Below are 13,337 nucleotides of genomic sequence, written 5' to 3'. Positions count from 1 at the left end.
AGCTGAGTAACCAATCCCACTCAAAAGGTCCTTGAATAATGGTTGTTTAAGGATGATGAATGAAACACCCAGGTTTCCAGGGGTGAATTATTCAAACTCCAAAGAATTCTTAAAATGTGATTATGATGCTACCCACTACTTATGATCAGAGATGCACATATCGTCAGCCACCAAGGGACATGCTCAACTGGTTGTGATCAAACATCTGACAAGCAAATCTGTGGTATTGAGCAGAATATTTGCTGTAACCCATCTTTTACACCAAGACAAAGCATGTACATGTTAACACTTCCAATCAGTTGTATGTGTGCACATGCACACATATACACAACTGATCAGAAACCATGAGAGCTACTGCATGGTATTGCATCAGGGTATTTATTATTATTATTCAACATTTAGTGGTTTCAGGTAAATTTCTACTGTATCATCTGCTACACCTCTGTATTGCTGGGGTATATGCAGCATTGTGTGTTTCTTTCTGTTGGGAGTGTACAAACTCTTCCCTCTATTGTATTGCATCAGTTTCTTTTCTTTTTCTTTTTCTTTTCTTTTTTTATGTGTTGTGTGTGTGATATGTTGAGTTATTTGCCTGCTGGTGGTAGTTTATTTTATTTGATATTTGCTATATAGAGTGCATCTTGTGTTTGTGGATTGTTTTGTTTGGGTTATATTATTGAATTGATAGCATCTTGCATAAGATGTAGGCTGTTCCTAGCAGAGCTATTTTTTGAATAGTGTGTAGTGTTGATAATCCAGGTACAGCTTCTACATTTTTGTTCATATGTTTTTTTTAACATGCTCAATGCTCCAATTATTACTGGTATCGTTTTCAACTTCATGCCCCACATCTTGAATACTTCAATTTCAAGGTCTTTTGTACTTTGACAATTTCCCCACTTCTTTTTGGACAATATTTTGGTCAGAAGGGACTGTAATGTCTATCAATAAGCAGGTGTTTCTTTTCCAATTCTTGATTATTATGTCTGGGTGATTAGCTTTTATTTCTTTGTTAGTTTGAACAGGCATATCCCAGATGATTGTGGCCAGGTTTTGTCTTGTACCTTGTTTGGCATATATTTATACCATTATTGTCGGGTTTCTATGTTGTAATGTTGGCATATTGTCCAATGGATATAACTACTTGGTTGTGTCTATATATATATTCAGATTAGGCAAGGACTGGACAGCCATAGATGATGTGGTCAACTGTCTCATTGTGCTGGTTGCACATTCTGCATTTGATGTTAGGGCCTGTTTTCATTGTTTTGCTTTTATAGTTTGTAGTCAGTGAAAATCAGTCATTCCTTTCAGCTTTTAGTCCAGTGTTTTTGAGCCATTGCTGGCTTTTACTTAGGCTCACTTCTTCTCTGTCAAGCCTTGCAGGGTATTGGCCATGGAGTGGTTTTTCTCTCCACTTCTTTAGTATGTTTTGTAGGTCTGTTTTCATGTTGCTTTTAGCCTCTTTGACCATTTCTGCTATGTTGTCATCTGAGGTCAGTGTATCAGTGTAGCTTGTTTCTGTTTTGTATTTTGTCGCCTCCTTGTATATAGTAAGATGGGTTTTCTTGTGTTGCTTTATTACATCTAGTAGTTTTCCACTTTTTGTTCCTAAGTACTTTTCTAGTCGAACTGTTATTTTATAATAGTTTTCTGTCTGTATCAGACCACAGTTTCTTCTGAGCAGGGTGTTATTATTATTATATTTGGGTATGTAGTCTCAGTTACCTGATATGGGAGTGGTAGCAGTGTCAAATACAAGATGTGTGTATAATACAGAAGAATATAATGGTAGACTCAGAGGGGAAGTTGAAGCCATGTTATTTACCAGGGGAGTGAATCAAGATAGATTTCTGGTATTTGGTTGGAACTACATTACAAGGAAGTCAATGCTCATGGCTTTATACAGTGGACAAAATTCAAATGGTCAAGAATAGTTAGTGAGTAAATAGGAACATAATGGGAGGGGTAGAGTAGGCATTAAGCAAAACAGTTTATAGAACAGTTGAAAGTAATTAAGGATATTTTAGTTTCTCTGAATACCTGGTCTTCACTTGAGTAGTCTTATGAATTTGAATAGCTGAGCATCGTAAGTGGGCAGGAAGATGAAGGAAATGAAAAAGAAAGTTTGTGTTGTATATTAGGTTTAGAAATATAAGCATAATATAAAGGACTTGGAGTGTACAATATATGATTTTGTTACTTTATAGTATATAGACTATCCAGAATGTTGTGTAATTGTAGGCCAACTTTGATCAAGCAAGCCTATGGTGAAAACATTCTAGCCATCTGACTTGTCTTATTTGAGGATTGCATTATGTAAGGTCCTTTTGTTTTTCTTTTTTTTTTCTCAATGGTAGGCGGTGATTTAAGGGTTTTGGCTAGTATTTCTATCTCGTTGAGCAGCCACATGGAATCTCCCACATTGATTTATATGTCTTGTATGTATTTATAATGGTGGACTGAATGTATTCGACATAGGTTTGTCTACTCCAGATTTAACTTAGGTTTACCTCAGACAGGTAAACCTCAACTGAAGTGTTGGGAATTGTCTAGGGGTGCCAGAAATACCCGTCCCTTTTTTTTGTAACTCTAAAGGCATAGGGCATGGCTGTGTGGTTAAGAAGTTTGCTTCTCAACTATATGATTTTGACTTTAGCATGGCACCTTGGGCAAGTATCTTCAACTATAGCTTTGGGCTCACCAAAGCTTGTGAGTGAATGTGCTAGACAAAAACTGAAAGAAGTTCATTGTACGTCTGTGTCTCCTTGTCTTGACATCATGTGATAGTTGTAAATGAATGTCACCATCATATAAGTGATGATCTTCATTTCCAGTCTTACAAGAAAACATGTCTGGCCATGGATAAATTTTTCCTTATTTGAAAACTGAAGGTTGGGAACAGAAAAGGCATCCAACCATAGAAAATTTGTCTCTGTCAAACCCATGCAAGCATGGAGAAATGGATGTTAAATTGAGGATGATAGTGATTAAAAGAATCCAAAAGTTAGTTCTCTTGTAATTCAATTCGCATTTTTAAACAGTTAAATCTTTGCACTTTGGATTGAAGTTCAGCCAGAATAGATAAATTTGGTGTAAAGAACTTGTGATTCACTGGTGACAATAAAAATTCAGTATTTTCAGACCGTATACATCAATAAATGATTCTTGTGACTGAATGAATGAGAATAACATAATGTCAGCCAAGCTTAATGGTACCAAGAGCTTGGAAAAATGCACATAAGTTTCTGAAAACTAGTTACTCTCATTTGGTGGAAAAGCCTGTTGATTACGTGAAGGGGCTCATGGATCTTAATCTTAAAAAGCAAGTGTTCTATTTAAATTAAGGAAAGCAAGGGTTTAGAAAGGGCTCTAGTAGCAAATTTTGTTGCTTCAGAACATTGCAAATGGGGATCACATCATTAAGTTAATCAAGCCTGTTTTGTAAAGATATACTGCAAGTTATATTTGAGAATGAGGTGGCCAATGAAATTGATGAGATGCAACTCTGAATGATGCAATATGTAGCTATATTGGGATGTCAATAGATATAGATGAAAGAATTATGAGAGATTGTAAGAATTTTATATGCCCTTCAAGTTGGTATGACAATGCTTATAATTGGAAAAGGTTACTTTCCAGCACACGGTCTTAAAATGAAGTTCTGTCATGTACGACAATTCAAAAATAAAATATGTAACTGGTGTACTGCGAAACAAAAATGGTTGAGTACCTCTGATCTATGGCAAAATATGCCAGAATTTATGTTTAATAGAGTACCATGCAAAAGTATTCGGCCTCTTTAAATTATTGTAAATTTCTACTAATTGCCAACTTATAAGTGGATGTTTTGTATTGTGTTTTTTTACAGATGAAACATTGGCCCTGTTGGAGTCATTTCCATACCTAATCATTATATTTTGTAGTAGGGGTTCTGAATGAGAAACGATCACCAAAAATGGCTGTGCAAAAGTTTTCAGCCACCTGACATAAACCAGTGTTTTAAAACAAAAATATCTGTAATGAAAATTTATTACATAATGTTCATTTCAAGAAGTTCCTGTACATTGTTAATATTTTGTGTGGCTTCCCTTGCTTGAATAACTGTTTCAATGTATTTGGGAAGAGATGCAGTACAAATCCTTCACCATCTTCACTTGTATGAGATGCCATTCTCTGTGGCTAGCTCCCACAACTCTTCAAGATCATGTGGGTTCTTCTGACAAACTCTTCTCGTTAGTTCTATCCATATTTGCTTGAAGTCAGGTCTCTGAGCTGGCCAGTCTTTCAATACAGTAACACCTTCATCAGCCAGACTCTCTTGATGAAGGTGTTACCGCAATGCGGAACATCCACTTATAAGTTGGCAATTAGTAGAAATTTACAATAGTTTAAAGTGGTCAAAGACTTTTGCACGGTACTGTGTATTAATATGACCTAGAGGGAAAAATGAAAAGTAATGCTTTGTGTTACTGATTTGGTTTTAATAAAATACTAGACACTTCTTGATCCTCAGTGGGAAATTGCTTTAGTGCATGTTATGTATTAATGCTGCTAATTCCAGACATAAAGTATTTTAAGCATGCAGTGTAAGTATGGCTACAGAATGTAAAGAAAGTGTGCAAACCATACAAACAATAAATTTTACATGATTCCTCCATATACACGTATTGGGTTATTTTAAATTTTTGTGCATAAAATCAGATTCATACGCTGATAAACAAGTAGATATGAATTAGCTTTTCTGTTATTGTCAGCTTCTCTCTCTCTCTCTCTCTCAAGTTTTTCAGTCTCTGGAACTAATGAGACTTGTGTTTTTCTCTTTTTCATTATAGGGGACGTATTGAGTTAGGAGACATTACTGCCCATAACATCAAGCAGCTGAAACGCCTTAATCAGTATGTTTTTCCTGTAACATATAATGATAAATTCTACAAAGATGTCTTGGAAGTGGGTGAATTAGCAAAACTTGGTGAGTTTCTCCTTGTAATTTGTGTTCTTATGAATAGCGATACACATGGCTTTGTCAAAGTTGTGATAAGGATTGGACAGTCTCTCTCTTATTTGTGCTTTAAAAACTTTCCATTCTCTTATTCCTTTGGACATGGCACTTAATTTAGATTGATCACTTCATTCAACTTGATTTACAAAAGTTTCCATTTCACAGTTGAATGGTTACTTTAGAGTTATTAGGTGTAGGTATAGTTGTGTGGTTGCAAACTTCACTTTGTAACTATGTGATTTCACCTTGTAACACCTTGGAAAAGTGCCTTCTATATAGCTTGAGCTGACTTGTTTACTGATTGAAATTAGTAGATAAAAACAATGAAATTAGTAGATAAAAACCATGTGAAGGCTCATTGTGTGTGCACGAACATTTATTTCCTGCATGTCTTAGCACTGACAATGTTTGGGCAATATTGATTTTATGTTTACATCTCCAGTAATGGAGGGTATCATGTTGTTGAATACTGTCTCAGTAAATCTTATCTAAACCATGCCAGGATGAAAAAGATAGAGAAGTTGTTGAAACATTTTTTTGTGTGTGTATGTGTTTAGGTAAAGTAAACTTTTTGACTGCAACTTGATTCTGAATAGAAACTAAACAATTGAAAATGAGCAGAAAGAATATGATCAGCAGTCTGAGAATGTTTTCAGTGATATTTAATGTTTATTACTTAACAAAAAATAGGTGTAGGCATGACTGATTCACAACCATGAATCCAGGCTTGGTCTCATTGAGCAGCACTTTGGAGCAAGTGTTTTCTTTCATATCCTTATGTCCATCAATGCCTTGTAGGTGGAATTTCATATCTGGGTACTATACTGAAACCAGTTGTATCTATGTGTGTATGTATATCTTAAAAATTACTTTGTGGTGTTTGTTTTTCTTTGAGTTGTACAAACAATATCACTCTTGGGATTGAAAATACAGTGAACCAGTATAAAGTATCTGAATAGGATACTTGAGAGATAAGACCTTCTTACTGAGTATGGACCTTGCTCTAAAGTTTTAAGCAAAAGTTGAGAGATGAAAACTGTAGAGAAGCCCCCCAAATAGGCTATCCCTGTTTGGAAAGGTAAACTTAAAAATCACCATTTAGCCTTTGGATGATTTTAACAGTGCAAGCATATGGGTCTAGTCCCCAGTCTGAGGATCACTTTCCATCTGTCTCAGAACCTTAAGCAAAAATGTAGAACACTGCCCCTCTAAATAAACTATGTGCACATACACGTGTGCAAAATAGTTTGGTAACTGTTGAGTTTAACATGGCCTTTTATCTGTCCAAAGCCAAGTATATACCAGTATGATGCAAAGTATTGGGTACTGCAAGTTCACAGTTTGGATTTAATTCTTTTATTCTTGGTTTCAATTGTTCTATTGTTTCCTATGAGAGAACTACTCATTATGTGACACTTTACTGGATGAGATATCCAGTAGGATTCGGCACAGTTTCTCTCCACCAAGTGTATGATATAAATTTAAAAGCCAGTGCTGTGATTTTTGTTTTGCTTTGATTGAAACTTATTTAGTGGAATTGAACCAAGAATTGTGTATATTACAATACAAACTTCTTAGCCTCAAAGGGCTTCTATTTGTGGCCATTTCAATTCAGTTGTGTCACTAACATAAAAAACCTGATCATATTACATAAAAAATATTTCCAGTGGGTTGTGAGTTAGGGAGCTTATGTTTGACTAAATAATTTACAATATCTAGTTTCACTCCTTTTTTATGCAAATTCAAATACTGCTAGGGTCAGTATTGACCTTCATTCATTTGGGATTATAGAAATATATTGGGTGGATTCAACTGTTTACTTTTCATTTGTGCCTCCTTAGTAAGGAATTTGCATTATCATTATATAAATCATTATATCACTGATATAATGGTTTCTGATTATGCACAAGGCCAGCAATTTTGAAGGGTAGAGGTTGATACTATTGGCTTCAGTGCTTGACTGGTACTTTATATTATCAATCCTGAAAGGAGGAAAGGCAAAGTTGATCATAGCAGGACCTGAATTCAGAATGTAAAGAACCAGAACAAATACTATTAGGCATTTTTCTGAAGCTCTAATGGTTCTGCTGTCTTGCCACCTATTCATCATCATCATTCATGTGTCCATGCTCCATGGTAGCATGGGTGGGACGGTACCACGAGCCAGCCAGGCTGAAGCCTGCACCAGACTTCTGTGATTGTTTTGGCAGGATTTTTGCAGCTGGATGCCTTTCCTAACACTAACCACTCAGCAGAGTGGACTTGGTGCTTTTTATGTGGATATCATTGAAATAATGAACAATGAATCTAAGGGGCCAATATTGCAGGTTATGTTCCCTGAATATTGGTTACCTCTTCTTAGATATATGCTTACTGCCTAATGGTGAATTTGAACCAAAGAGGGTGAAACTGATTATCCAGTATCCATCCACTAGGCTTTGTCACTTAATAATAGATTATATATTGATATTTAAACTTGCCTTGTATAATTTATGCCAATTGATGTAATTCAATGCTAAAGTAATTTTTTTTTTCTTCCTTCTTTTCCAGCCTATTTCAATGACATTGTCGTTGGTGCTGTGTGTTGCCGAGTGGATAACTCTGCAACACAGCGCAGATTGTACATAATGACTTTAGGCTGCTTATTTCCTTACAGACGGCTGGGAATCGGTAAGTTGTTTGTACACTCTACTGGACACCATTCAATTAGAATATTGGCTTAAGACTACACTAGAACATGGTGTGGTTTATCTGATGCAATGTATTCAAACCTTGATGCTTGGGCTGTTTTGTGGTCTTCTAACTTTTGACTCATTCTATCCGAATATAGTTGCTGTTCTCACTTTTTGGATGAGTGGTATTGGGATGTTATTTGGCTGTAAATTACTGCACTCACAATGTTTTATTTTATATGCATATATGCAATAGTTTTGTTTGTTGTTGTTTTAAATCTATTTTGATATGTATTATTCTGAAATGTCATTTTACACCTTGAAAAAAACCTTTCTAACCATTTTATCATAATGTAGGTATGGTACCTATTTTCAGCAACTGTGTATTACAGATTTACTTGTTCAGCACTGATTGTGACTAATCATCAATTTTCTGATCACAAGAATGTGTGAATGTTTATTCATTGGAACAAAACAACTTTGAAGGTTTTTCAACAGAAGATATGGAAATATCGAAGAAAAGAATGAATGAGCTACAAAAGCACATGGTGAACGATAATGAATCGGATACCTCTGTATCCGAAACTGAAAGCAGCGACGGCGACAGCGAGGATGATTTTACATCAGAAAAAGATTTTTAAAATATTTTTATTAACAATTTTTCTGAGGAAACAGGGTCTACCCATAGTCTTTCTCAGGAAGCGAAACCGTTAGACTTCTTTATCATGCTTGTTTGAAATGATTACTGCGGAAACAAACCGTTACGCAGAATGTAAACAAACCGGAAAAAAAAGATAGCTTGTGGTTTCCTGCAGCTGTAGATGAAATACGGGCATTTTTTACCATAAATATTATTATGGGTATTAGACAGTTACCTAGAATAACAAATTACTGGAGCGATCAGGAACCTTTTGGCGATGAATATATTTCCAGTATTATGAACGAGTACGATTCGTGAAGCTGAACCAATATTTACATGTGAGAGACACTAGCAGTACCCCAGTACGTGGAGTACTTTCAGACAAAAATTATGCAATAGAATTGATTAAGAACCCTTTCTTTAATTATGTTCCAAATATCACATTAATATGTTGATAAATAAAAAAGTTACAGGTGTTTAATGAGACTAGTCTAAATTCATGATTATTTTAGAATTTAATTGAAACTCATGAGGGGTGTATTTTGGTCAGAAATATAGTAACGAAAGGGTTAAGGATTGCCAGTGATATTGAAGAGTTAGAGTATCTTTCATTAAACTCCGTTTCTTTGAAGTAAACTCTCTCAGATGTTTTGATTACTCTTTTGTTTTTTCTCTCTGCAGTTATTAGCCAGAGATGCTTTACTGAACTATTTATATTATCTCTGACTAAAACATTGTAGATTCTATCTGTTACTTCTGAACAAACTTAACTTTTCTGAATTAGCTAGTCCCTTAATTCAAAACATCTTTTCTGTATTGACTATTTAGTATCCAGTCTTTCCATGTGCAACCTTTAACAGCAACATTTTTTGTTATAATGTTCTATTAATGAAGCACATATTTTGATGACATTGTTTCATAGTGTAGAAAATTGAACTCCTGTTTCTCTCTTTGATTATTTAGGTTTATGTTCTTAGTTTTCTCTGCAACCCTTAAATAAATTTTTATTTCATCCTCTTCTAAATTTTGTTACTTTATCTGCTACCACATTGTCTGAGACTCTTCATTTCTGCCCTCAAGGTTTTTCTTTTAATGTCTTGCATTTCTCTAAACTTTCTACCCTCCCTCTCCCACACGTTGAATAGATATTCAGTGGTGATCAGAAATGATCAATAGCAAGTACATACAATTTCAGAGATAAAATTTTGAAAATGTACTTTTTTCCTTAAACCATTTTAGCTGCTGCAAACTTTTTCTTCCATTTTCAGGCACAGTGATGTTGAATCATGTTTTAAAAATCTGTGAAGAAGATGGAAACTTTGATAATGTTTTCTTGTAAGTATCTTTCTTGCTTTATATCAAAGCATCAATATTATTGAGGCAATCTAGGGAATGCCATTGTATGACTGATCTAGTCAATAGTCAACTAATTTGGTTTAATTATCATTCAAATATAATTAAATTTAATTTCATTGCATTGGTTAGCTTTGTTCCATTGTTTGTATTTTTAATGATGATTTTTACACCTGTTGTAATTTGCCATGTAAGGAGCAAGATAAGGCAAACAAAATTGCCTTATAGATATTAAGTAATGTTTGTGTGTATCTTGGTTTTACCATAAAGTTCATGATGTTATGAGAGGTGACTAAAAGGATTAATGACAAGGAAGGCATCCAGCATGAAAAAGCAGCTGTAATATTTAGGTAAATTTGGAGAAGTTGTGCTTATCTGATACACAAGGCCTTTTGTTGTAAAATGTTCTTCTCTAATATTGTCTGTGAATCATCAATATAATAACATTAATACGCCAATTCTTTTTTGTACGTACCTGATGTGTGTGTCATGCTTAAGAGAAAGAAATTGGTGAACAAAATTTTGTCGCTTAAAGATCTCTTGTAATTTCTGGAAGAGATTTGAAACCACTACCTATGTGTTGTATTATTACTTCTCAACACCCATGCTTACTGGTCTACTGAAGCAACAATAATCTTAATGGGAAAATTTGATGTGTGTGCAAAGGAGAGAGGAAGTGAGATGGAGTGGCTGAATTCTTTTCTACAATTGAACTGAAATTGACCCCTGGCTATTAAAGGCCCAACCACACACACACACACACATTTGTTTTAGGTCTTCTACTCGTTTGAATTTGGCCATACCTCAGATAACATGTTAAGTCTTATGTTCCAAAATTTAAATTTTGAATTTGTTTTAATTATAAAAAAACTACTTTTGGCTTTCGAATACCTTTTCTTTCTCTTTCTATATTTTTGTTAAGTTACAATTTCTGTTTTGGTCTGGATTTTTCTCGTTTCTTGTATCATGTAATGGGTGAAAGCATTAAAAAAAAAAAATTAAATTCATAGAGCTGAACAAAATCAAAAATATTAATTCTATTTTTCCCTTTCCTTAATACTATCAAGAGCATAGTATGAGAGATTTGGCTGTTGTTTCTAGCAAATTGAACAACCACACAGTTGTTCAATTGGCTCATTTGTTGATGTGCATAAGTAAACAAAAACTAAAAGACACACACATACATATATGACTGTCTCTGTTTGTCCCCCCACCACCACCATTGTTTGACAACCGATGTTGGTGTGTTTGCATCCCTGTAACTTAGCTGTTCAGCAGAAGAGACAGATAGAATAAGCACCAGGCTTACAAGGAATAAGTCCAGGGGTCAATTTCTTCGACTAAAGGGTGGTGCTCCAGCATGGCAACTGTCAAATGACTGAAACAAAAGAATACAAGAAAAACGTTCTGTATCACTAAACCGAGAGGGCTCTCTGAATATATATGATGTATCTTAAGGCTAAATAGTAATTCTGTTTACATTTGTGTAACAGATATTTTGGTTGGATTATATAGTTATCAGTTTTACCCTTTCTATATTCTGTAACTGTCGCAATATACTTCTCTACTATAGGCACAAGTCCTGAAATTTTGGGTGGGAGAGGGCCCAGTCACTTAGATCGACCCCAGTGTGCAACTGTTACTTCATTTATCAACCCTGAAAGGATGAAAGGCAAAGTTGGCTGCGGCAGAATTTGAACTCAGAACGTAAAGACATGAAATGCCACTAAGCATTTTGCCCGGCGTGCTAACGATTCTTCCAGCTTGCCGCCTTTAACTGTCACAATATAGAAACATTTCTCATGAGTCCAGCTAGTTATTATCATTGCCACTGTTTTTTCTTTCAATTACAATACCACCTTTAGTAAGATATACTTTGCCAGGTTATCAATCTTATCTTTAGAGTGTGAACTCTTGTAATGTTTTGGTTGGTTTGATATCCAGTCATTATCAGGTTGATGTCTTCTTTCCTGACTACTGTTCCAAACTGAATTTGAACTAGGAAACTGATGGCAATCTGAGATGAAACTTAATGAAATCTAGTGCAGATAAATATCACTACTCTATATGTTCTAATGAGCAGGTTAATAGTCTGGAAATTACTAACTCATTTCAAGTGTTTAATTACTCCCCACTTCCTTCTTTGTAGCTAGCTTACCTCTGGTGTGTGTCTTTCTGTTGCTTGCAGGCATGTCCAAGTGAACAATGTTGGAGCAATAAAGTTTTATGAAAAATTTGGATTTGAAATAGTTGAAGAAAAGAAGAATTACTACAAAAGAATTGAACCAGCAGATGCATACGTTCTACAAAAAACTTTTACAAAAACCAAACAACAACAAGCTTTACGCCGTATTGAAAAATAATTTTCAGAATTTGAAAGAAAAACAAAATCTTTTCTCCTCCCTCAAAAAGCAGGCCATGTGATGATCAATGTTTTTGTACATAAACAAGCAGTTGTCTGACCTGGAAGAATATATATGTGCATGTGTGTGTATATATAGATAGATATACCTGCACACACACATATAATGTATGTATATAAAGTTTATTAAAAGTTACATGACTCGATTTATTTTATGACTGGGAAGATTCAACATTTCTATTTCATTTTGCAATTAACCTGAGGGAATAATTTTTTTGTCTGCTCTTTCTATCCCTCTGTTCTGTTTTTTTTTTGTTTTTTTGTGGTTTTAATTTATTTTGTTTGATTTGAATCAACATCCTGTCAAATACCAAAATTACCAAGAACTTTTTCTAATAGATTTGGTGTTGATGACTGGGAATAAAAATTGTTTGGTAATGTTTATTTTTCTTTCTTCTTTTCTTGACTTTCTACCTGACTTTTTTTCTCTCCTTCTGCCTTTCCTTGTTTTATCTTGAATCTATCCATTTGTACATACATGGGACAAAACAGGCTGATCTCAAGCTGTTGAGCCTCATGGAGGAGATGACAAAGGACCAAGATGATTGGTGATTTGCTGTGCTCAAGAAGACCTGTCCATCTTGACGATACGGAGGTCCTAAAAGCATTATGTTTTTGTCTGTACACTCTCTGGGGCCTGACCATTCACTCAATCTATATCCCTTTAAGCTTTCCCCAATTCTCATCTTTCTAACACCTGTTTCTCTGCTCTTCTAACTGGTATTATTCAGCTACTGTAATCACGAGAGTAGAATCTGCACATAGTTCACCCTTTTTGTGCAACCAGTTACTGCCTCCTTTCCTTTGAACCACTTCCTTTTAAAATCTGTCCCTCATTCTCAATATGATATCTTCCAATTTTATTTTCCACCAATCATCTCTTTCTGTACTTCCAGTTATCTCTTTCTCTCCTCTGAGCTACATAGAACTACTATGCTTTGTCTTTAACCCTCTCAGACCTGGGCCCCTGTGACTAATTTTACCCTCCACCTGGGCTCCTGAACAAAAAGGTAAATAATTCTATCCGCAACTTGAGTAATCATTGCAGGAAAACTAATAAACGGAATAATAGTAATAGGCCTGTCTCTCAATCACCTTGTTTGTTCACTCAGATCGCTACTTTCTTCATCACTTTCATCAGTTTGATTGCCTAAATCACTCATTGTTTGCATAAGGGTAAACTTTTCATCTGAAGAATAAATATCAATAATTTCCTCAAGGTGCAAGTGTGGCTCTGTGGTAAGAAGC

At 35.0% G+C, this 13,337-nt stretch overlaps 1 protein-coding gene across 2 annotated transcripts in view; it reads left to right on the top strand.

The window, feature by feature from the left end:
* The window catches only part of LOC106871775 (N-alpha-acetyltransferase 50), a 31,121-nt gene extending 18,650 nt beyond the window's left edge, over positions 1-12,471 (top strand). For both annotated transcript variants that reach the window (XM_014918417.3, XM_014918416.3), the window contains 4 exons: positions 4,836-4,972; positions 7,553-7,672; positions 9,583-9,649; positions 11,856-12,471. In XM_014918417.3, the coding sequence (XP_014773903.1) occupies positions 4,836-4,972; positions 7,553-7,672; positions 9,583-9,649; positions 11,856-12,030 (499 nt within the window). In that variant the 3' untranslated portion in view covers positions 12,031-12,471. The remainder of the gene's footprint in view (positions 1-4,835; positions 4,973-7,552; positions 7,673-9,582; positions 9,650-11,855) is intronic.
* The last annotated feature ends 866 nt before the right edge of the window (positions 12,472-13,337 follow it).

Source organism: Octopus bimaculoides, chromosome 20, assembly GCF_046866305.1.
Source record: "Octopus bimaculoides isolate indiv1 chromosome 20, ASM4686630v1, whole genome shotgun sequence".
NCBI classification, from domain to species: Eukaryota; Metazoa; Mollusca; class Cephalopoda; order Octopoda; family Octopodidae; genus Octopus; species Octopus bimaculoides.
Note: the sequence above shows the minus strand (reverse complement) of the source record. Positions and strands in the feature narration are given on the sequence as shown.